The 24,230-nt window shown below is 37.1% G+C and overlaps 1 protein-coding gene across 8 annotated transcripts in view; it reads left to right on the top strand.

The window, feature by feature from the left end:
* The window catches only part of CDC42BPA (CDC42 binding protein kinase alpha), a 188,571-nt gene that overhangs the window by 93,105 nt on the left and 71,236 nt on the right, over nucleotides 1-24,230 (top strand). For all 8 annotated transcript variants that reach the window (XM_040612198.1, XM_040612197.1, XM_040612196.1 and 5 more), the window contains exons 7-12: nucleotides 14,578-14,671; nucleotides 15,462-15,662; nucleotides 16,235-16,483; nucleotides 20,278-20,357; nucleotides 21,395-21,561; nucleotides 22,017-22,139. In XM_040612198.1, the coding sequence (XP_040468132.1) occupies nucleotides 14,578-14,671; nucleotides 15,462-15,662; nucleotides 16,235-16,483; nucleotides 20,278-20,357; nucleotides 21,395-21,561; nucleotides 22,017-22,139 (914 nt within the window). The remainder of the gene's footprint in view (nucleotides 1-14,577; nucleotides 14,672-15,461; nucleotides 15,663-16,234; nucleotides 16,484-20,277; nucleotides 20,358-21,394; nucleotides 21,562-22,016; nucleotides 22,140-24,230) is intronic.

The following is a 24,230-nucleotide window of genomic DNA, read 5'->3' as shown; positions in this document are numbered from 1 at the left end:
GGGCGAGACCGATGTGCCCGGCGTGGCTGCTGCGGTGTGGTGCGTTAGGTCTCTCAGCAGGCAAGTGCTACCCCCCACTCAGCATGCCGAAGCTGAGCAAGTAGGCACAATGTTTACTTCCCACCATTAAAAAAATTATTTTGGAGTCCTGAGTAAAGAAAAAAAGAAGTCATCATGACAGGGGTGGGTGGGAGGATTTGTATGTTTCTTCACTTGTGTTTCCCTCATTGGTTTAGAGCCATTTATGTCCCTCTTCAGCTCTTTCTGCTGGTGGGTTCTTCTACCTTGTGTGCTGTCTTCTATGTGCAGGACTTGGTTGAGAATTTCATGAGAGGGTCATGATACGATTCCCCATCTGGCTATGGAATAGCATGCAGGAAACTGTAGCAGTCCTCTACTGCTGCTTTCTTTTCAGCACAAAGCCTTGCAATGTACGCTCCTGTAAGGCACTCATTCTTCTGGCTGCCCCCAGCAAGGCTTTGATTCAGCCTGTATCAATACCGGTCAGGTTGAACTAGCAGCTGTTCATGTGGTTGGCATGGAATGAATAATAACATGAAATAATCTAATTTTCCAGTGAAATGCAATTTTTCTTCCTTCCATTGTACACATACCTGGATGTGTTTTCACACATATTCTTACTGATTTTTTTCTCTGTACCTAAAAATCAGTCACTTGGCGTTTCTTGTGTTTGATGGCAGTATCTTCTGCTGTATTTTAACAATTTGTGAATGGAGTTCCTTCTACATGGTTATTCATTAACACATTTTATTTTTGGCAAATAACTAAAAGCTATTTGCTTTGTATTGATGTTGTATTGATAAATACAATGCCATATTTGCAATGCAGTGAGGAACATTATCGAGCTGGGGGAAGCAAAAGAGATTATCCTAAATTTAGTTTGATTATTTCAGGAGCGGTAGGTTCTTTGGTCTCTCCACTGTTCTACTTTTTACTTACTCGGAATGAATCTGTTCTTATTAGCATTCAACCTATATACTGTTAATTTAGGGCACAGTGAAGTAGGAGACATATTTGGTAAAGTAATACTTCTGTCTGTTGTTCTTCAGTAGCCTTTCCCCACATGCCCCGCCACTTTGCTCTCTTTTGGAGAGAGGTAAATATTCTTAACAATGCTGACTTCCATTAAAAAAAGAGGAATCACAAGAAGCTGCGTATCTGCTGAGTAAGCCTTTATTGGGTGAAGGAGGATGAAATCAAAGGATATGTGCAGCACAATAAATGGCTGTATAGTAGTAGTATTTTCTGCAGCATTCTCTCTTCCTGCTGGGCAGTCTTTTGAAAAATATGTGAAATCTAAAGCTATACTAGCCCGGGGGAAAAACAGTAAAATATATAGGATATAACAGTGCTGCTTCACGTGTTGCAAGAGCTATGGCAAGTATTTGATGTATCTATTTGTTCTCTTGGGATAGCATTGGTTTTCTTCTCATTGTAAACCATTTTTTATAGCCCCCAGGGTTTACTTGCAGCTTTGCTTCTTATCTTTGTTCTATTTCCAGCATAACTCAGGAACAAGAATCTATTTAGATTTTTGCAGTGTGCTCTCTATTCCTTTATATTTCGGTTGTCTTTAAAGTATGTTTGACGTTCTGTGTGGGGTTTTTTTCCCCCCCTTTAATATATTTTTACAGCTTCGTGATGATTTTTATTGCTGATAAAATACATGGATGGCAGAGGGATAAGATCAAGCTTGTATTAAGACTGTATGTCCTTCCTTTGGCAAAATGAAAAACATCTAGTGATCTCAGAACTCATATTTGTACAGACCTCCCTTTCCCTCACCTCCCATAATTCTTGGTATATTTATATTTATGTTGCTGTGGGATGCAGTATGGACCCAGCAGGTCAGTTTGTTTCTTCATCAGTCCCAGAAATTTTCTAGTGATTTGCAACTAACGGCTTGCTTCAGCACTTACAAATATTCCTGATAACTAAAAAAAGATGTATGTGTGTCTTTATACAGATACATGTACAAATGCCTATAAAAGAATATGTATTAAAACTTGCTAAATTTTCCAGTAGTCTCTGAGTGAAAATTCTTCTGTGAATTGCTTTCTTAGTATTGTCAGTGCATTTTGAAAACATGAGTAGACAAAACATTTTTTTGATTCTCATTGTCAAAACCAAGCAAGTCCTCTGTTTATGTTGTCTAATTTACTCAGAATTATTTAATGTAATCAGCTGTTACAGAGGCTGTGTATGTCTTTACTGAAATACAGAGAGCAGAGACTGCATATCTAAAATCAGAATCAATAGGAAAGAAAACATTTATCTGGCTAGAAATACGTGTTAAAGGTTTTCTAGCATAAGTAGTAATTTACGGTACAACAGCTGGGCATATTCCGGATTCTTAGTTAGCCTCTTCTTTCAGGATTTCTTTGACAGATGGCACTCACAGATGGACATAACATTCTTAAGGAGCTTACTCTTTCTACTGCTTTACCCACCAGTAACTCATGATACTATTAGAAATCTAAAAGCTTTGACATGAATTAGCCTTACTTAGCAGACTTTAATTTTTTAATCTTTAGAATATGCTGCAGGGTGGTGGTTGTGGAGTTCTTAATCTGTTTACTTAAATTCTTAGAAGCCAAAATGGAATTCCAGTAAAGTTGATGTGGGAAAACATGGCAAATATACAAGGGGGCGTTATTTCTTTTAATTATAATGATAATATTTTTATTCCTATCTTTTGGAGGAGAAGTGTAGAATTATACAAAAGAGTACAGTTCAGCAACCCAGAAGCAGCTCTGTCAACTGAAGTTCACAGAGTTCAGACAAGCTGCTTGGTATTCCATTATAATTACATCAAAATCTTAAGTGAATAAATGTAATATTTAAAATTGACTGGTCAATGAAATTTGTTTCTGTCACCATCAGCTTAAATTAGTTTGTTTTTTAGAAACTATTTTAAAGTATCATCTAGTAGACAGCCATAAAAAAGAGCAAACTGTTCAAGATATTTGAATGTACTTCTACGATAGTTGTTTGTCTGCCACATACCTCATGTTGTTTTTCAATATTCATGAAACTTTGGGCTTAAACTTGAAGGCCATTATTCTCTTGAGTTTTGACTCAAATGGCTATTTTCTATGATGAATGTTGTTGGTGTGGAGTTTCTGTTGAGGAATGTGAAACTATAAGCAGAATGATCAGATCCAAAAAAAGCATTGTGACAGCTGGGCAGGTTAGAGAGGTGAAAATAGTGAGTGCACTCAGCCAGGTCCTCCACGGCATGTATTTGTAGCTTATTAGAAAACTAGAACACCAGATGGAGGTAGAAAAGTGAACTCAGGGGTTTTATTTTGTTTTCTAAATGCTAAATTATTTTATGAATTTCTAAATTAAAGTTTCCTAACTCTTCCTTCCCAAGTAGTACGTAACCCACCCACCGTGACAAAACTTAAGGTTCACAGCCCATTTTCAACTGTTCTTTATCTTCAGGGCCCCTCTGGTGTAGGCTGCTTGCAAAGTGAGCAATCTATGCCCTGCATTGCCTTTTTTTTTTCCCCCAGAGGTTCCTTCATTTCAAGTTATTGTTGTATTTTCAGTGTGGGTACAGTTAATTAGTCACATGAAGGTATAATTTAAACACCTATTTTGAACCCTCCTGCGTGCAAGTAGTTTCTGAAGAACAGTCTAAAAGCAAACAGTCCTGATGTAAATCCTTTTCTTCTACATATACTGATGTATGCTGTACGAGTGCCTCTGTATTCCTGAGAATATTCTTTCATAACAGTAGAAGAGCATGCATATATATGGTTACTTTATGTTCAAATTTAGGAACAATTTAGCTAAGGAACACATAATGAGAAAAGTAATCCATGCACTGGAATACGAGATTTAGATAAGTAGTCCAGACCAGGATAGTGCCTAGTTTGCATCTTCAGCAAATGCCATATATATATATTACCACCCAAAAGTCTTCCTATAAACCTTGCCTTGCTGCTGTTTGTTTGAAAAATAAAAATCTCATCTTCCTTTGCTTGTTAGATTCAAAATTGTTCTACTGTGAGTTTCAATATGGTTAACTAGGGAGTCAGACGAGGATGGAGTCCTTAGTCAAGGAAAGCAAGAGACATTAGGGTGAGCTGTGAACATTGCCGGGGCTCCTGATGTCAGCGGCAAACCATTTGATGAAGTTACGCCTATATAATAATTGATATATAAAATAATAATACATATAATACAAACCAGCTCGCTGATCCTTTAACATTATCTGGCAGCAACTAAACTTTTCTTGAAATTGTTACATGAAAGAAAGACTGCTTTGGGGAATGGAGCTGTGGTTCCCACACTTCTGAGACACAAGGAAGAGGCTTGGCCGCTGTGCCCTGCCGTAGCTGCAGACTCGAATGCTGAAGCTGTTCTTAGGAGGAGGTAAGTCTCCTCTGACAGCCAGGACTGGTTACACAATGAAAACCTGTGCCAGGGAGCTGTGGTGTAGATGGCTGCTCATGCAGTGTTATCTAATGGCTTGAGGCCAGCCTTGCCAGCATTTATTAACTTAACAGTGTCGCCGGTGTCAAAGACTAACCTTGATGGCTGAGTATTTAGGATAAATAGGGGCTTTCTGTTTGTTAGACTTTAGAGCAGGAAGAGGAACTTCTTCATTTTAACAGATCTTGTAAGCCTGACTACTACTAAATGTCAAGATGTGATCAAGACGATTTTGTGGGTTTACGTGTTACATCCTTGTAGAGTTAAGAGACAGAGAGACTTTGCCAATTTTTATGAACTGCAATTTCCAGTGCAAAGATAGGCACACTATTAATATTAAGGCTAAAGACTTATTCTGTCTTGAGCTACAAGATACCAGAAATTATGCTGCTACAACTGAATGTGTGGTATCTTTGTGTTGCTGCATTTCAGAATTAGATTTGGGGGACTCTGATACAATATAGCCAGAATGTTGTTATTGAAATAAAATTGAAAAGGCAGCTTTAATCATAATTTCAGAATCACAGGATGGTTGAGGTTGAAAGGGACCTCTTGAGATCAATTAGTCCAGCCCTTCTGCTCAGAGCAGGTCAATGAGAGCAGATTGCCGAGCACCATGTCCAGTTGGATTTTGAGTAGTCCTTCCAAATTACCTTAATTCTGAATAGCCTTTGATCAATTACTGGGAGCTGTAGAGTATTGGTCTGTAGTTATGTTGCAATTTGTCTTGCTTCCTTTAAGAATATTTATCTCATTCTCTGAGCATTGTCCCCTTGAGTTTTACCAATTGCAATCAGTTAGTAGCAATTTTTACTAATAATCCTATGCTGATGTTTGGACTTCTCAAACAAGTACCTGTTTTTCAAATTGACTTTTGTTCCTAAAATTCAAAAACATTCCTGTTTTGTTTCTCCCATCTTTTGTTTTCACATCTTTTGAAACTTTTATGCTTGTACCTCAAATACTTTGCATCCTGAGAGACCATCATAAATAGCTGTTTGAAACTACTAAAATTACCTGAAAAGGAATACGGTGCAAGGCTGTAGTGTTTTTATGCATGAGTTTTTACTTGACAATACTCTTCTATTCATTCAAATATTCAGTTCTTTTTATGTGCTGGATTTTATACTTGAGTTCTACAAGTTTTGGTCTAATGTGAATAACTTGGGTATTAGAGAACCCTGAGGAAAGTTACAAGCTCCTGTATTGTTGCTGTGCCACGTGTGCTGTGAGAGGCCAGTTCAATTTCTGAGGGTTTTTTAATTTGTTTTTTCGCGGTTCCAATGTTTGGTAGTCATATTTGTAATTTTTTTTTTAATTATTATTTTTAAATTTAAACTTCAACTAGTTTCAGGATGCATTGGATATCAGTCTTTGTTATGTCCGTGATTGTTTGCTGTAAGGAATTGCCTTGCTGATAATGTCTACAACACTTATTTTGTGCATGTTTAAAATGACGCCTATAAATCAGCATTGTAAGCTACTAAATTTGAAATGCTTATAAAATGACAGGGTCTGTTCCAGGTTTTAGTCTGTAAAACTGGCAAGACAATAGAATTAATCTGTAGGCATCACAAGTGACTTTGCCCTGACATCTCTTCAAAAAACTGCATGAGGGACCTAGCGTGCATGTGAGGGTTTTCTGCATAGATACCCAGTTCTGCCAGCTGATTAGCATTTTAGGTGAAAGACAATAGCTACAGGGAGTGTGTAGCTGCCAAGTGCTTATCAAAAAGAATTTTTTAAATCACCCCATATACTTAGTTTTGTAAAAGAAGGAAAAATACCCCTGGATATAAGCAGCTTTAAAAAATAATTATCCTTGTTTCAGAACTGTTATCGTATTGGAAAGATCCATTATTTGAAAGCAAATACATATGCACAAAGGCCACAGGGAGACATTTTTCTAAGGTAAATTAATTCTAGGACATTATAATGTGATGTGGTGGAGCATATATTTATAAGCCAGTAACTGCACTCAGTTTGAGTGTTCAGGAATGAGTATCGGTGCCTGAACAAACTCAAGATGTATATGTGTTGGCTGATGTACTCATTCCCTGTTGTTTGTTATTATTTCCTTTATTAGCATTTGAAATTCATAAAGAACATTGGATACCATTAGCTAAATACTCTGTTGTGTCCAGAATACTTGTCTTAGTGGCAGAAATTAAAGACTCTAGAGAAAAGGACTGGGAGAGGACATGGAGAGGTCAGCTCATACTTTTCCTCTGCTGCAAGGCAAGATCAAACTATAGCTAAACCAGTCTTGACAGATGTTTGTCTAACCGGTTCTTAAAAAACAAAATAATGAAGATGATGAAATTTCCCTAAGCAATTTGTTCCAGTGTCCTACTGTCATCATTATGAAAGTGTTTTCTAATGTCTCATCTAAGTATCTTTCATTGGGATTTAAATTCATTACTTCTTGTGTAACCCACACTCAGTGCAGATGACAGTTTGCTTTAGTCTTTTTTGCATTTTATACTTCAAGTCTGTGGTACCAGTTCTTTGTAGTAAAAGAGGAATGTAATTATGTTATTTTTAGTGGACACCGAATTTACTACTTTCAATCTGGATTAGGGATTAAAAAAGTGGCAGCACGTATAGTCTGAAACTAAGTAAATTTGGATTCGCTACCGGATTCTGCATGTGATGTAGCACATGTACTGCATGTAGTATGTGAAACCTTGATTTCTGTATTGTTTTTCATTTAGTATTGTAATATTACTAAGAATGAAATTTGGTCAGGATGTGTAACAGTATGAATATAAAATTGCACACACAGATCAATAACTAGTGACTATCACAGACCTAGAACCTTTATTGTCTTGGTTTGGTTGATGTTCCCTAGTAATTGATGGGAGTTTGTCCACTGACTTTAATAAGATTTAAATTAATCTCTTGCTGTTGAGAATAGCGAGATTCTTTTGGTAGAGGTGAATTGCCGCATGTTCCTGGAACAACATGTACATAATGATCAATGAGAAACCAAGGGAGTTTTACAGTATTAAGATACTTTTTAAGAAAAAGAGTTGAACTTCTTAATTGTAATTTCAAAATAAGAGGTTTTTTTATAGCATTTATTTTTTCCATATAGTTGCTTTGCTTATTAAGGCTTAAATTCTAAAACGTTTAGTCTTTGACTATTCCTATTGACTTCAAGGCTATATGCAAGGCTACTGTGTCTTTTTTCAGTTGCAAGCTTTAGTTTGTTAGCTTTATATGAAGCAGGTTTTGTTTAATATACAAACATGATGCAACTGTTTGGGTGCTATGTAAATAATAAGGTTGTGATCAAAGTTATTTAAATGATTTTGAATTCAGTTGAAATATGCACTGTTTGGATTACACCCAAAAGTGGAGGACTGTCTGTTTAGGAGAAGGCACAGTAGAGTCTTGATAAGAGGCATGGTTAATGAGGTACAGCATATTCCAGTTTTGTCATGCTGCTATCTTGTGCAGCCTATCTTTTTGGGATTACTAGAGAATAACTGCCGGCTCTCCAAATCTAATTTGGCTCAGTGCACATTGGTCTTTCTGCCAGATGGAGTGTATTTCTAGATTTGCTCACTGGAATTCAGATAAACTGTAGTTGGCAGAATATGGCAGCTTTGACTTTGATACAACCCAGTATACTGTAATGGAAAATAGAAATAAGCTGCTGGACATCAATGTCCGTAGGTTTGCTTCTGGAAAAAAAACCCTAAAATGCATCCATTGACTAGTATTCTTGATGGAAGTTCACCAGCTGTTTCACTCTGCATATCTGAAGTGGGCTGTTGGTATGGCATCACTGATTACCTTAATAAAAATTTTGCAGGCATCAAATTTTCTCCTTTCATTGGAGTGCTGCCAAAACTAAATGTCTTCATTTCTTATTGTGGATGTAGCATTTCTGTGTGAGGAGGAGTGTGGAAGAAGAGTCTGCCTGAAACAACAGGAGGGAGTGAAATAAACAGTTTGCCAAATTTCTGTCCCAACTAAGGATAATCCTGGTATGCTTAAGGAATTTTGGATAAAAAGTCCAGGCAGTAAGATACTGGTTATGTTTTTTTGGAGTAGGTATCTTGGCAAAGGATAACATTTCTTTTTGTAAGAGTGGATAATTGTAATCATTGATGTCTGCTTTTAACCTTTTGATTTATACTTTTGGGGAATGCTTTTGCATGTATAATGAGAAAATAATGTGCTGTGAATCATCAGTTAGTAATAAGTTGTCTGGATCAGTTTCTCTGTGCCAGCAGTTACACCTGAAACTAATTTATTTTTCTCATCTGCTGGTATTTTAATTTGCATTGGTAGCATTAAAAAAAATACTGTCCACCATGTGAAGATTCCACAGTAAAATAATTTTACATAAGCTATTTACTTTGTTCTTTACTATTCCAAGGACAGCAAATCTTGTGGCTTATGACCTGATTAGGAAAATGAATTAATTTCCATGCTTTTCTAATGTTAACATTAGAAAAAAAAAATCTCTAAATTACCCCTTTCTTACCCAGTTGGCTAAAATAAACTGGCAGTTCAGCTCTCACATTGCTCCTTTAACTTCAGGCAGGTCCATGTCTTTCTTCAGGCTCAGCTCACATGGCAGTTGTTGCATTTAGAACCACATAAGCCCCTTTACTGTCATTTCAGTTCTGCAGCTTTTTGAAGAGCGCACTGTGTACGTGAGGCCAGACCATTGACATCTGAAATGTTTGTTCAAATGTGGACGTATTGGACATATTGAGAGGTGCCCCCTTGCACTATCTGGCCGCCTTTTGTTGATACTAGTTACAGGGAAGGATTCACTTTTCCCTCCATTTCTGCCGGATCATTTTTGTTTTGGAAAAAAAAGAATAAACACAATACAAATGAATAACCAAAGCGAGCACATTCTGCATCATACCTAAACAGTTACCAAGAGGAGGGATATCCCTACTGGTCACAAACTCTTTAATGCCAGTAGGGTTTTTTATCACGTAAACTTAGAGATGTGGGCCTGTAAGTTGGTCCATTAGCATAATCTCTGGTGGTGTCTGACATGACTGCTGCTTAATCAGTTACAGTTCTTGCATTAAATGTCACTGATGTATCTTCCTTTCTGTTTGTCTGGTTCCCTGCCTCCACGAGGCTGCCCATGAAACAAAATTAACCTCAGATTCCTCTGGAATCGGCTGCTTCCTGTGCCATAGACCCGAGGAACTCCAAGTGGTCTTGCCAATAACTGAGTAACATTGATTCAGTGATTCAAAGAATGACATAGATGAACCTCAGGAACAGGTATGCTTTGAAACCATAAGATGATCAGATGATTCAAGTTGGAAGGAACTTAGCGAGGTTGTCTAGTCCAAATCTCAATATGCAAGGCTTCACTATTTCTGAAGTTTCATTTAGTATCAGAAATTAATCCAGGAAAAAGAAAAATACGTTCACATGTATTAAAAATTCTTTTTAGTTTGTTTTACAGCTGGAATGTGCTATGGATTTAGCATGTCTCAGAGGGGATACTTTTTCTTGAGTCTTACTGAACAAATGAAATTCTACTCTGGCTCATTAACAGAGAAATCAAAACAAATGGCAATAATCCAGATATCTGCTGTAGTCCTATTTCAGAATGTTGTTTATATTAACACAGTATGTAAAATGTTTGGGTTTTAATTATGGCTTAAGAAAGTAAACTGTTTTAAAGAGAGGTGAGTGAAGTCATCCAGGTAAGCGTGCCAATCTGAAGAACAGCTCCCCAGATTAAACAGAGAAACATTATGAAAAATGATTCATTAAAGATTTTTCAAAATTTTTTCATAAGCCTCCACACTAATTTTCTGTGCAAGTGATTCCAGTATCACACAGACTGTTTATTCCTATTGCATTCTCCAGATGAACAGAAGTAAATAACCAAAGTCTGCAAAACAGGTACAAAGAACACCGCTTTATCCAGACTACTCTGCAGCGCTGATTTTTCTCCTACAGTCAAGGCCAATGCAGCTCAGTAAAATAGCAGTCACTTCTGTATTCTGAGTTGGAGTCATGGTTTAAATGGACATACGTGTTCTTAAAGAAGTTTATTTGGTGCTGGTATATCAAAAAAAAAAAAAAAGGCAGAAGAGCAGTCAGTCTTTGTGCAGTTCATGTCTTCAGTTGGTAATGCTACGAAAAAGTTGATATAAGGAAGGTTTGTATTTCTTTAGGTATGTTGAGTACCCGTGTCCCCTTCATTCACTGTGGAGTATGTTTGAAGAGCTTCTAGCTTGGTTTGTATGAGGTGTAACTCTGGCAGCCTGTAGCCATTGCACGTTGGGCTTCCCACATTCTCGCAGAAGTTGCTGTCAAGTGAGGCTGAGCTGTCCGGGACTTGGTGGAACTCATGGTCTCTCCAGAGGGGGTACAGTGTGGTGGTGGAGCAATTGCCCAATTCCATACTTGTTCCCACTATAAATCTGGTTCATAAAATGGCTTCCAAATGCTTATACTTCTTGAAACTGAATTATTATTTCAAGTGAGCAGATCTTTCATTAAAGTGAACTAATTACAGGGTTATTAAAGTATTAGTGCTCCATAGCCTTCTAGCCAGATGGTATTGGTTGCTTGACTGAGCACCAGTGTTATTGTTGAGTGATGTTGAGGTGGTTTGCCCACAGTCACCTAGTAACTCATCTACAGAGGATTTAGCCCAGTGGTCTATTCACTAAACCATGTAACGTTTCATTATTTGCTCATTACTTTTGCCATATTTTAGCTACTTGGTCTGGAATTTTCCTTCCATAGTATCTGCCTGAAGCAGTAAGTGTCATTTCTTTCCAGGAACAAGATCAAGAAACACACATTGCTTTTCCTATATAGATTTTAAACGAATAAAAGAATTCTTACAAGCCCTGTGAGAGATTTTTCTGCTCTGGGAAATGGAGACACTGTTGAAATCCAGGAGAGAATCTTCCTTGAGTCCTGAGCATTTTCATTCTTCTGCCCCACACCTACATATTTTCAGGTTATAATTTTCCCCTTAGTATGGCAGTTGTTAAAGAGTTTCAAACAACCATATGCAGAGTTTGGTCCCTAATGCTTTTCAGTTTTCTTCTGCTGTAGGTTTGCGCTGTTTCAGAGCTGTAAGAATGAAGAGACTTGCTCTGCAGTTTTGGAAAATGCTAGTAAATAGACACTAGAGACAGCGTGGAAACTCTTTGTTGTTAATAGTGCTGCTCTTTTTGGTACCAAAGAAGATTCCTGTGCAACAGAACAAAAATTGGACATGAGGAAAGAGGATAGTAAGGATTGAGGGAATATGAAGCCAGTAAGAATGGGAGGGGAATCTGGGAAGTGACTGGGGCAACAGTGACTGCTGAGAAGAGAGGTGGGTGAAAAAAAGATTAGTTAAATGTGTACATGCAGGAGATTATGATTTAGGAATGAAGCTAGGAGTGAAAAAAGTAAATAAAAGGGGAGGAGACGTGGGTTGGATAGGCTGTGGAGAATTGGACATCTTGGCTTTTGAGGTTAGTCTAGGAGGGAGAGAGTGATGGGAATAAAACTGCAACCGAGATGGAAGTGTGCGAAGGAGCCAGAACCAGTTCATACAGTGAAGAAACTGGGATAAGCCAGGGAAGGCGGAGGGGGTGTGAAGAGGGAAGCCCATCCTCTGTTTAGAACAGAAGATGTATCAGTTCTGATCACTAAGGGAGAATCACCAAATGATGTTCAAAACAAATACCTGGAAAAAAACTTGAAAGTTTAATGCAGTCTAACAGCTGCAGGCTCAGTAGAGATGGAGTAGTTATGGTAGATTATTTTTCCTGATAATCACCACCTTCAAACTCTTCAGTTACCCTGGCAATAATTACTCCCCTTCCTTGTTCACGTCTGGGGCTCATAATTTTCTTAACTTCCCCTTTGCTTATATCCTACTCTGCTCTGCAGGTGCCAGCAATTCTTGTATTTCAAACTGCCTTTTATTAATGTAGTTCACTTGAATTCAGAACAGTTCTTCACAACCCATACCTTCTGTTACAAGAGCCAAAAAGAATTTGTATGCATTAAGTTGGTCTCTCTTTTTTTTTTTTTACCCCTTAACAATAAAAATTATTCTTAGGAAGTTATTACTGAACCTTACAAACTTCACTCTGCAAGAAATACTTGTTCTTCTCAGTGCTTTCAATGTTTTTTGCAGGTTTAGTTTTTTGCAGCGTTGACAGCAGCGTGAGATTTTTTTCATGTTTTCTGCAGTTTTGTGAGATTGAATGGGGGGCGTTGGCATGATGATGATTACTACTATTATTATTATTACTGTTTCTCTTGGGAATATATTAAAAGATAGAACATGGATAAATGGAGCCTCAAGGGTGACTCATGTTTTTGTTTAGCTTGAACTAGGTCCAGCTTCTAAGAGGAACTTGATTTTAGGTGCATGTTTTTGCACGGTGTTTTGAGCTTAAGTTATAATTCCAGAGGTCTCAATAGCATGTGTTTGTTTTTATTTAGAAACATGTTTAAGGAATGTTTTTGGTGGGTGAATGTAAAATAAATAAAACTATTTCAATCTGGAGGTTGCAGTTTCTTCGGCTTATTCAGTGTCAGCAAAAAGTGAAGCGGAAGAATGTTGTTTAGAGAACGGACTCAGTTAATTTTTATGATTTACTTTGTTGAGAATTGTCTTTATGCTCAGTTGCAGGATGCAAAAGTATGATTTGTTAAGTCGCGTGTTTGCTTTTTACTTTGTAAATGTTTCTGCATATGTATAAGGTGGCTAAAATTTGTTTTCATCATGGGCCACTGCCTGCTTGTCTTTGGGTAACACAAATTCAGAAAGTATTTTTCTTCAGACAACATACTGTTACCATGTTCATTGTCACTGAGTGTGTAGCAGTGCGACGTCTCCATGCCATTGCTTCTATAATGTTGATTGTGGTGTTCTAATTTTTTTGTCATTATAAATTCTCGTAAACATTGTTTATAACTCAGTTTTTATTAAAAAACAAACCAACCCAAACACACACACACACACCCCCCAAACAACAAAACCTTGCTCTCATGTGCAATTTAAACATCTGAGCTTGTGAATATTTTGAATTTTTTCTGCAAAGCAATTGATTACATTAATTTAATTTATTAGTTGTTAGGGGAATGAAGTGAAGTCGAGGCTTCAGTTTTTTGTTTGTTTTAGTAGATTTGTTCTTATGTCTTACAACAATTTTATATGACTGTTCACCGAGAAAGTGCTTGCAGTACATTATTCATACAGTCGTAGTTTACCTTTTGACTATAATAGGTAGGGATAGAGTAAGAATGTAATAATGTCATATTTTTTTAAAGTAGCTTAATGGATATTTCTAATAACTCTATTTTAATGAAAAGGAATTTCAACATTTGAACGTAGTTTGCAAGTTGAACAATAAATGTGTCTCTAGTGATGTAGAGAGCGTAGATGCTTTCATCCTAGTCAGCTGCATACTGGGGGGATACTCTGTATTTCAGTATATTTAGGTAGCTGGGGGGGGGGGGGCGGGGGAAGTCAAGTTTGCAAAATAAGGAGTATTTATTATGTCGCCTGCTTGGAAAGATTTTTTTCAATGTGTATCATGACCTGAACAAGACAGCTGCAGAATTTGGCTAAGCAGAGCTGCAGTCGTGTGTACAACGGCTTTGTTGGCCATTTCAGCTGTACAACAGACTGAGATGTACATGGGAGAAAAATGTTGATGAAAGACACTGAATTGAAAGACGCGTTAATTTTAGGGTTTCATTGACCTTTGTTCTATAGTAAAGTGTAGAGATTGTTTTCCAGCTCCGGTGTAAGTGTGCATCTTTAAATTGAGAGTACTTTACTAAACTTCTTCAGATGATTGAGAAGTTTTATGTATAAAAGTTCAGAGCAAGTAAAATTCTCCTCTCCATCTGTGAGAGATGAGAGGAATTTGACCACACAATTCATACTAAAATTAATAGGCATTATATGGTTTGATCTACAGCCCTTGTCATGAGATGTCCCTGGTGCAAATTGCACCGTATGGTGAGTTATTGTGTTCTGTGTACTGATTTGTTGCTGGTTTTTAATAAGAGTGTTGCAGAGTTAATGTTTGGACTATATGTTATGCAATACATTTTTTGTGCTAACGCTGAAATGTGTTTTATTTGCAGGGATATTAAACCAGACAACATCTTGATGGATATGAATGGACATATTCGATTAGCAGATTTTGGTTCTTGTCTGAAACTGATGGAAGATGGAACGGTAAATTAGGAAGAATGATATACTCCTAAGCACCTTTTCTTCAGTCCTTTGTTAGCCACTAAAATGTGTGCTAATAAAGAGAAAAGGTGCCTTATGTCAAACAAAATGGAATTGTAATGGTATTGGTATGTAACTAACCTTGATTCAAAATATGGCTGCACACTGCTTGGATTTACTGTATATTAAAAGCTGTACAGATGCATATAGTCAACTCATGAATAAGTAAAGAGAAGCTGCACTGTCTGTACTGCGTAGGTGTTTGTTGATGAGCTATGAATCTCTCAGTTTTGAGCTCTGAAGTCTAGGCTTTATGAAAAATGTAAGCTTTAGCATGAGCAGGATGAGATACTGAAGTATGATGATGTGCTAATAATATACTTAAATAGTATATTTAAACTTTCACAGTTCATAGAAGGTGTGATTAGAATGTAATTCCAGTATGTTAATCATGTCCCAGAGTCTTACAAAGTATTTGGCTTAATATATGTGATTACCTAATCTATAATTACGTAACAACTCTAAGCCTAAGAATTGACAGTTTTGTTCTTCCTCTGTTATTAAATATTTGTAAGAGTTTAGCAACAGTATGTTATTCGGATGCCTATTTTTGCAGTGCCTTGGATGGTTAATACATATTTTTTTATGTATTTAGAAGCCTTTGTTTGTGTTCAGATGTTACTGTCGTAACCAGAACACTAGGCTAAATTTATATATATGTGCACAGTGCCACAAACAGCAGTGTCTGTAACAATGGAAGTTGATTTTCATCCTGGAAATGTGACTTCTACAGGTCCAATCTTCGGTGGCAGTTGGAACACCAGACTACATCTCCCCAGAAATCTTGCAGGCCATGGAAGATGGAAAAGGGAAGTACGGGCCCGAGTGTGACTGGTGGTCCCTAGGCGTTTGCATGTATGAAATGCTTTATGGAGAAACGCCCTTTTATGCTGAGTCCTTGGTGGAGACCTATGGGAAAATAATGAACCACAAAGTTAGTGCACTTTCTGTCTGTAAGCTAATTTTTAATAAGTAATAAGGTAATTTAGTCTTACTTAAAAATGAGGGTTTATGTACTAATTAAGTTAATGTTCATAAATGTAAACCAAAAAAATATGTTTCTATATAGTAAGTTTATGGTTATGGATTGCAGATGGTCTGCTTTAGGATAGAGCAGTTCGAAATAAAAATCTGGATTTGGAAACATGACTGTTAGTTCACTTTATGCAGTAATTCTTGGCTACGTTACATCCCTCCTTTATGTTGCTTTTTTTCTGGTGGATCCATTGGCTGGCTTATGCTGAAGATTCTTAAATGTTCTTCCACATGGAGTCAGCTGTAGAATTCAACAGTGTAAGAGAAATTTAAATAAAGAAGAACTAGGAGACTAAAAAATCTTAGCAGCTTCTATCCTTTGAAGAATTTTTCCTAGAAACCTTCCTGCATATATTTAAGAACTGGAGTATTTGCACACTACTTTATCTACATAATGATTTCCACTAAGAAGGATGATTTTCCCAACTTTTTCTTGGTCATAAACTATTTTATCTTATTTTATTCTTTAAGGAGAGGTTTCAGTTTCCTGCTCAAGTGACAGATGTCTCTGAAAGTGCAAAGGACCTAATCCGTAGGCTCATTTGTAGCAGAGAGCATCGACTTGGACAAAATGGGATAGAAGACTTTAAGAACCATCCATTTTTTGCTGGGATTGATTGGGACAACATTAGAAACTGTGAGGCACCTTACATCCCAGAAGTCAGCAGCCCCACTGATACATCAAACTTTGATGTGGATGATGATTGCTTAAAAAATTCTGTGAGTACAGAATTGACATTTTGACAAAACTGCTTTTATAGTGTACTTTATAACAAAATACGTGTAACTGGCAGTTTACTCCAGTGTGTTCATTGTGTTCTGCATAAACAGCAAGTAAGTGCTGCTTTGAAGAGCTAGGCTGGGGGAATACATTCATAGTGCAGAGGCTGATACTCCAAACATACATGTGTAAGGATAACTTCAGTTCAATTTTGCAAATTCATTGTAACTTTACACGTATTTGACTAACATATATTTCTGTTATTTGCAGTAACAAATTCTTAGTGTCCATGTCTTATAAAGAATAATGTATATACACGTCTGCAAAGACTCAGTATTTCTAGCAGAGCATTGTTGAGACTTGTACTAAGTTTGCATAATGCATTTTGTTGTAGTGCTCTACTCTAATTGCTCATATCTCAGTCAGATTCCATTCAGTTCATTCCCACTAAATTTTTTCCAGCATGTTTTCTGATTTGACTTGAGTTTGAGGAAATTTAGGAGAAATGTTACAGCCATTTCTTCAGGAGCAATTTTGGCGAGAAAGAAATTATTTTGCCTTTGCTTAAAAAGCTTTGCAGATACTGTTTTTTAATGCCTTAGTGTTTGTATGCTTTCGAACAAGAACTTTGATGGATGGTAGAGGGTCTTAGCATCAAAGGAGTGCCTTGTGTTGTCTGCTTGGAAGTACTTTTGTATATGTGTGTGTGTTGAAAGATGCAGGAACCTGCTGTTTAAATGTGGGGTGAAGCATTTTCACTATTTTTGCTTTTGTTTTCTGAACTGCCTGGGTATTTCAGTTTCTGAGCTTTCTGGACCTGCAGATAAGCAATAGGCCAGAAGAACTGATACAGGTAGTATGGTCATTATTTGCATTCCCTTTCCATCAGCTGCACAGTAAAACATGGAAAACACTGACTAAAACACTTTGTGTTCTTTTCTCCCCAATAGCAAGTGATAGGACAAGAGGAGGTGGCCTCAAGTTGTGCCAGGGGAGGTTTAGATTGGATATTAGGAAAAAATTTCTTCACTGAAAGTGTTGTTAAGCATTGGAACAGGCTGCCCAGGGATGTGGTGGAGTCGCTGTCCCTAAAGATATTTTAAAAGGCATACAGATGTGGTGCTTAGGGACATAGCTTAGTGGTGGACTTGGCAGTCCTGGGGTAACAGTTGGACTGAATGATTTTAAGGGTCTTTTCCAACCTAAACAATTCTACGATTAGATCTCAGAATCCTTTCATACAGGCCAATTAAGCAAATCAATCTAGCTGCATAGTACGACGTGCATTTTTCTTCTTTTTTTCTTGATTTTTTTTTCCTCAGTAGTATCTGATATTGCCCATGTCCCTTCACAACTGCAGAATTTTGATCTTAAAACTTTTTTTACACAGTCTTCAGATATGTTTGCATATTATTTTGTCCAGGAACAGCTATTGGGATTGGGTGGCCAGAGTGGATGCTGTATGTAGCAAGTCTTCATTTGTGAAGCTGAAATACCTTTGGAGGCATTAAATTAAAACACATTTTAATGTTGTCCAGCCCACGAGTCCTCCTTTTTAGAGCCTCATCTCCCAATGGAGGCACTCAGAAGGTGCCTGTGCAGTGTGAATGCTTTACCCTTGTGAAGAAACAGGGAGCTGCAGATGGAGAAGGAATGCTCTGTGACCAGTTACTAGATTCCCAGCCATGAAAACTGAGTCCAGTTCTTAATTTGCCTTAGACGTTTGCGGGCCGCACGAAATGCCATTGAACTGTTAGAGACGAATGCTAGTTTCTAGAGCGTCTTTTTCAGTTTCCTAATTTGAAACACACGAAGGTTGTATTTTGTTCTGTTTTAATACAAGGAGGTTATGTTTTTACCACTTCTTTTCACACCTAGCATCTCAGAACCTCTGAAAAAAACTAGCCTAAGGCATTGCATGCCTGAGGGTATTTTACATTTTTGCTTCAACTGGTGGAGATTGTATTTAACATTGCTTTGCCTCAGATTCCTTATGTGAAACTTAGAGGTGTTTTCCCCTGCATCTTTCATACATAGCTTGTGAGGAAGTTTCACACACTTGCATTGCTATTACAGAAATCAGCACCATAGATAAGCTGATGAGGCTTTTTTTTTTTTTAAGTTCTTTGCAAGATTTGAATGGCATGCAGCAAATGAGGAATGCCCAATGCTGAAGCCAAAAGGCAATGCTGGTTGAAAAGCCACGGTTGTTACTGTTCTGCCTAAACTTTGAATGGGACTGTGGTCCCATGGTAAAATTACATATGTAATAATGAAATTAAAACAGCATGGTAAAAGTACCCATAAACACAAAGGGCAAAACTGTGTCGTTCAGTCAGCCTAAGTTCTGCTGGTTTTTAACTGTTCAGTTTTTTAGTTTAACCTTACTGATAGGCATGACAGACTTAGATTCAGTTATGATTTTGTCAGTATGGTTGATATGCAGTTTAATTCACACAAGTAGCAGAAAAGCATTATTTTGATCTTTGCCAAAGAGACAAATTATTTACAGTATTTTAGAACTAATGTTTGGTTACCTGTGTGGTAACTGAAAATTGTCATATGGACTGTAAAAATCACACAGTTATGCATTTGCTCTGTTTTAAGTTATTTGTAAAGATGATTTTGAAACTCAGATCTATGAAAATTGAAAACAAAATATAAAGAAGTAAAGAATTTTACTTTTCCTAACCATACTCTGTAATAATTTATATTTTTATTACCAATTAGTGGAAAGTTAAGGCTTTGGTGTTTGGTCTTGTCCTTCGTTTCCAAAATGCCCAACAGCATAGACTTAATGTGCTTACGTAATCTAGCCATGTCATTGGTGTTGCCTTTTATTCTGGGAACTCTTTTGATGTGAAGATTTGTCTGCTAAAAGGTCATGGTTAAGATGTAATATAGCTGATACCACCACCAAAAAGGTAATTTTGGATTTCTCTTGAATACAGTCTTACTCCCTGTTCTGTCCTGCCGAGTGTTACATGAAAAAATTTACAATTGGTTCCTTTTTAATTTTTCTTTGGGTTTAGAAAAAAATTGTGACCTTTTCTGACAATTTAGAACCTTTTAGCGCTTTCAATGTGATAATCTTCTTCATAGGGAGTTTCTTCTGATGCCCATTAAGGCCATCTAGTATAGCAACGTGAACCTTGTGTTTTGGGGTTAAACAGGAAGCTTTTAACAGGATATTTAAGAATATTAGAACTTATAATTGTTTGAGTAATATAGCAACAGGGTTATTTTAGCCTGAGGAGAAGCTCAAAGATTTGTCTTGTAGTTCTTTGGCAGGCAAAAGGAGCAATGAAGGAAGTAGTGGTCAAAGCACTAGTGGAAAGCGCTGTTCTGTTACTTCTTTCTAGTAGATGTCCGACTATTGTTCTCTCTAAATAAAGATAGCCTGCTCAGGAGTGGGGTTGGTAACTCTACAGCCAGGAAGTTCTGTTGACTAAATAGCAGAGAGGAGTATAGGAGGGAATAAAAGGCAACACTGTGCTAAGAGCTTCTTGGAAAAAAGAAGGAATAAATTGGATTTTAATATGTGGAATATTGTGATTTCCTCCAACAATAGCCTATTTAATTACAAAAACATTTTATGCCAGCGTGCTGTATTTTAGTATACTGCATGCTATTATAAATAGATTTAGGTGATGCCGTTTCCTATTTGGGCTGTAGGTAAGGATGAATACGGTTAATATGATATTATCACTAATACTTCACATATAGTTAAACTCAAAAATAATTTTAAGTCCAGCGGGATATTACTTATTCAACTCTCCTATTATTTTTCTAGGAAACAATGCCTCCACCATCACACACTGCATTTTCTGGCCATCATTTACCGTTTGTGGGTTTCACATATACAAGTAGCTGGTAAGTTAAGAGTTCCGAAATTATCTGTAGGATAGTTACAAAATATCTTAAGTTTCTGTCTCTAAAACCAAATGCAAACAGACAACAAAGAATGTGGTTTATTGAGAAAATTACTGGGCCATAATCTAAAATGCTCTCTGTCCAAAAGAGTGAGTTCTCTGCAGGTAAAATTTGCATGAATTAAAAAGTCAGCACCTGAGTTTTGTTGAGAAAGGTGGTTTTCAGATAATGTATGAAGTTAACTGCCTATGACAAAGGTAAGACCAGAGGCTGGACCCAGAGAGACCTTAGCTCATTAGACTTCAAGACCAATTTCTAGTCCTTGGACACTCTTTTAAGTCTGAATGGAAATTAAAAAAAAAAATTACTTTTATTAATATTTGTTGTCATGTTCATCTCTTGCATTAAATTAAACAGTAACAAGGAGGTCTGTGTATGCTCCTTGATCATTTATGAAAATAAATAAAGAATGTTTGCAACCATTGAAAAACCAGGCCTGTGTTTCTGTGAACACATGTGCTTAATGCTGGTTGTGCGATGTGTCCTGTGGACTTCAAAAGGATTATTTGCGGAAGCAGTAGTGTGTGTACATGAGTATTCGCAGAATCAGGGCCAGAGCATTTCTGATAGGTACATGCCCTCGGTGTCATGTGATAATTTCACACCATTTATTGTGATTGTTGCCTTTAAAGTATTTGGGAAACTTGATTAATTATTTAAAAATAAACTGTTACTGTAATGTTACTATATAAATTGTTGCTTTTTGCTATCTGGCTAATGTAGACTGTCCATAATGATAATTTTGTTGTTCATTCACTTCTATGTAACAAAAAATGCATTGAGGAGATCAGTTATACTAGGTAAAAAAAAATTCCATTTTTAATGAGCACATACTAACAAAGCATTATTGACTGTATAGTATATCACATAGTAATTAATAATATAAACAACTATTTATCGGTTGGTATGTGTTTTTTAAAATCAGTTTAAACACAGCTTCTTGTACAATCCAATACTGTTTAATATTTTTCCCCCAGTGTGCTTTCAGACCGCAGCTGTCTAAGGCTGACAGCTGGACCACCCTCCATGGATCTTGATGCCAGCATTCAAAGAACTTTGGAAGATAGTTTAGCAACGGAAGCTTATGAGAGAAGAATAAGACGTCTAGAACAGGAAAAGCTTGAACTTAGTCGAAAACTGCAAGGTATAGTCCTTAAAAAAAAAATAAAAAATTGTTCTGTCACTTTTTTGACTTAGATTAACTTGCAGCTTTGTAAGATACAGTTTATACTGTGGAAAAAAATAAATGTACGGAGTCCTGGAATGCTTTCTAGCAGAAAAAAATTCATCATTTCCATTGACAAATTACATTTCTATTACTCTTTGTCTGAAATATCCCATGTATGCAACTTTGTATAACATATTGCGTGTGCACTGTGTCTTGGTTACTATGGCTAAAAATTTCATTCTTAAAACTCTAAGAACTTGGTTTGGCCAGCTGGCAGTTACTGAAAAACTGGCTTAGTAGCTGGAAATTGCCAGTTGTAGAATCCTCAGTGGGCAGGGTCTTTTGGCATGTCTTAATTTATCAGTAGTCTCTTTCTGACCTCCTCAGATGTCAAGCATGTAATTTGCCCCGTCTCTTCCATTTTTTCCTAGAGTCCACCCAGACAGTCCAGGCTCTGCAGTATTCAACAGTGGATGGCCCAATAACAGCAAGCAAAGATTTAGAAATCAAAAGTTTGAAAGAAGAAATAGAAAAGTTGAAGAAACAGGTAACAGGTATGTTATATATATTAATGTAAAAACTGTAACAGGAAACAATATTTTGACAAAACTTTTTTTTCTCCTACTGTACTGCTAGTTTTACTTTGCTTTCTAAAACAGTCTTCCAGTCTATCTTTACTTCTCATTTTACCCTTTGCTCTTCATTGGTAGCTCGACGTTTTCGACAAATTCACCTTTATATTCAGTGCTTCAGTAATTCCAGTAGCAAGGAAGAAGGAAGATTTCAATTACTTCTGCTATTTTTATTAATGGTAAAGTTCCACTAGTTTTAAATCGTGGTGTTGCTAATTTACATGGGTGTGAATCAGGCTCTGCCTGGGAATCTGTGACACCATGACCAGTTTCCACAGTGCCACCTTTCTACCTTTTCTTCCCACGCCTCCCCCCCTTCGTTTTGCAACATGTACTGCGAGAGCGGAGGGAACACTTGTGTGGCTCTTTTTGACAGTATCAAAAGTCACTGCAGACCTTGCAGAAGTCACAGTCACTGTGGCATATCTTAGCAGTCATTGCTTTGTACCTCTCTGCAGTCCAGTGGGCGGGTACATAGGTAGTAAACTGGAAGGAAGTTAAGGTGTAGGTGTTGGTTGTTGCTTACATGGATAAACACAAGAGATGAAGATTTTAGCCTAGTAGTTTTAGTAGTCTTAAAAATATTTGATGGAAGGATGATTATTATGCTTTACGCATCAATTTATATTTTTCATTAGCTCATTTTCTGTTGAATTTTTCTTGGATGGAGCAAATTCGTGAGCTGTGATCACAATTTTGCTTATATTTTCTTTGAAACCACAGAGGTTTATAGTGTGCTGTTGCTTAGTGCATAAAACTGAATGTGGAGCAAAAGCTAGTTCAAACTGGACATGTGCTTTTCTGAGTATTTTCTTGGAACAGTACTTTTAGAAAAGTGTAGATTATCTGGGAGGTGGGCTGTGTGGGTGGAACTACAGTGATACTGAGTTTTCCAAGTGGCAGAGAGTGGTGAAAGGTGTCCTCCATGACAGAGGACACTATGGGCTATAAGGCTGTAGTTCCATGAGCAGAACTGAAAAAAATCCACACCTCTGCCACCAGAATGGGCCCTGCTCACAGCTGTGTGGCCCCTCCTCTCTGTGCATGCCCTGAACTCTAGCTTGACTTTAATTCACTCGATTAAACAAGGAAAGAACTATCTAGGTATAGAGAATTTAATCAACTTACAATTTAATAAATCAGCACAAGAAGGGCAATAGGATCATATGAGAAAAGGGATGTGAGAGGGGGAAGAACAACCTCTCAGCTCTGCTGTCGATGAGCTATTGTTCCTTACAAAACTGAACATTTAATTCCTTTCCATTTAATTCCTTTGCTTCTGAAAGTTTGTGAAGTCTTTATGACAACTGAACATTCGGCTATCAAGTGTCTCAGTACTAAGTAAAGTTTTAAAATTGAAATCTGTGCAGATAAAGAGCTGAATGTCTTTAATGTCATACTGCCTTTCTTTAGAACTCCCAAACCAGTCAAAAAGCAAAGATCTACTTAGCCCGATATCCTGTGTCTTTACAGAGGCTAGTGGAGACATTTAGCGAATGATTCAAAGAAATCAGATATATCCAAATCCATCTTTTTCCAGCCTTACTCTCCCAGATTCTGGCAATTCAGGTTTTAAGAACTTCCAGAGGAACAGCTTCTATTGTACCACCACGTTGAATATAGCTGTTAGTGAAACAATTTGCTGTCTGTTTAGCTAATATCTTTTTAGCCTACTTTAAAGGCTTGGTTTGTGTTTAGAAAAATTAGTAAGATTGATAGAAACTGTTAGGTATCAGGACTAGAGCTATAGAAATGGAGGAGAAATCTGGTTACTCTTGCCAATGCAAATAGGAAAACGTCTGCATTTTATGTGAGAGAAAAATCAGATACAAGTAGGTAGTTCTCTGTTGTATGCCCATGTCTTACCTGTGGCTAGGGGAAAAAACCCAGCGAGAAAATTTGGAGGAACCCACAAAAAAAGATTTATTCAGGTTTGTATTTGTGAAAAGACTTCATTCAGTTCCTGAAAGTGTCAGAAATGCCAGTAGCAGCACCCACAGAAAGAATCACTTG

This window comes from Falco naumanni, chromosome 12 (genome assembly GCF_017639655.2).
Source record: "Falco naumanni isolate bFalNau1 chromosome 12, bFalNau1.pat, whole genome shotgun sequence".
Classification (NCBI taxonomy): Eukaryota; Metazoa; Chordata; class Aves; order Falconiformes; family Falconidae; genus Falco; species Falco naumanni.
The sequence above is the reverse complement of the archived record's forward strand: the minus strand, read 5'-3'. Positions and strand labels throughout refer to the sequence as shown.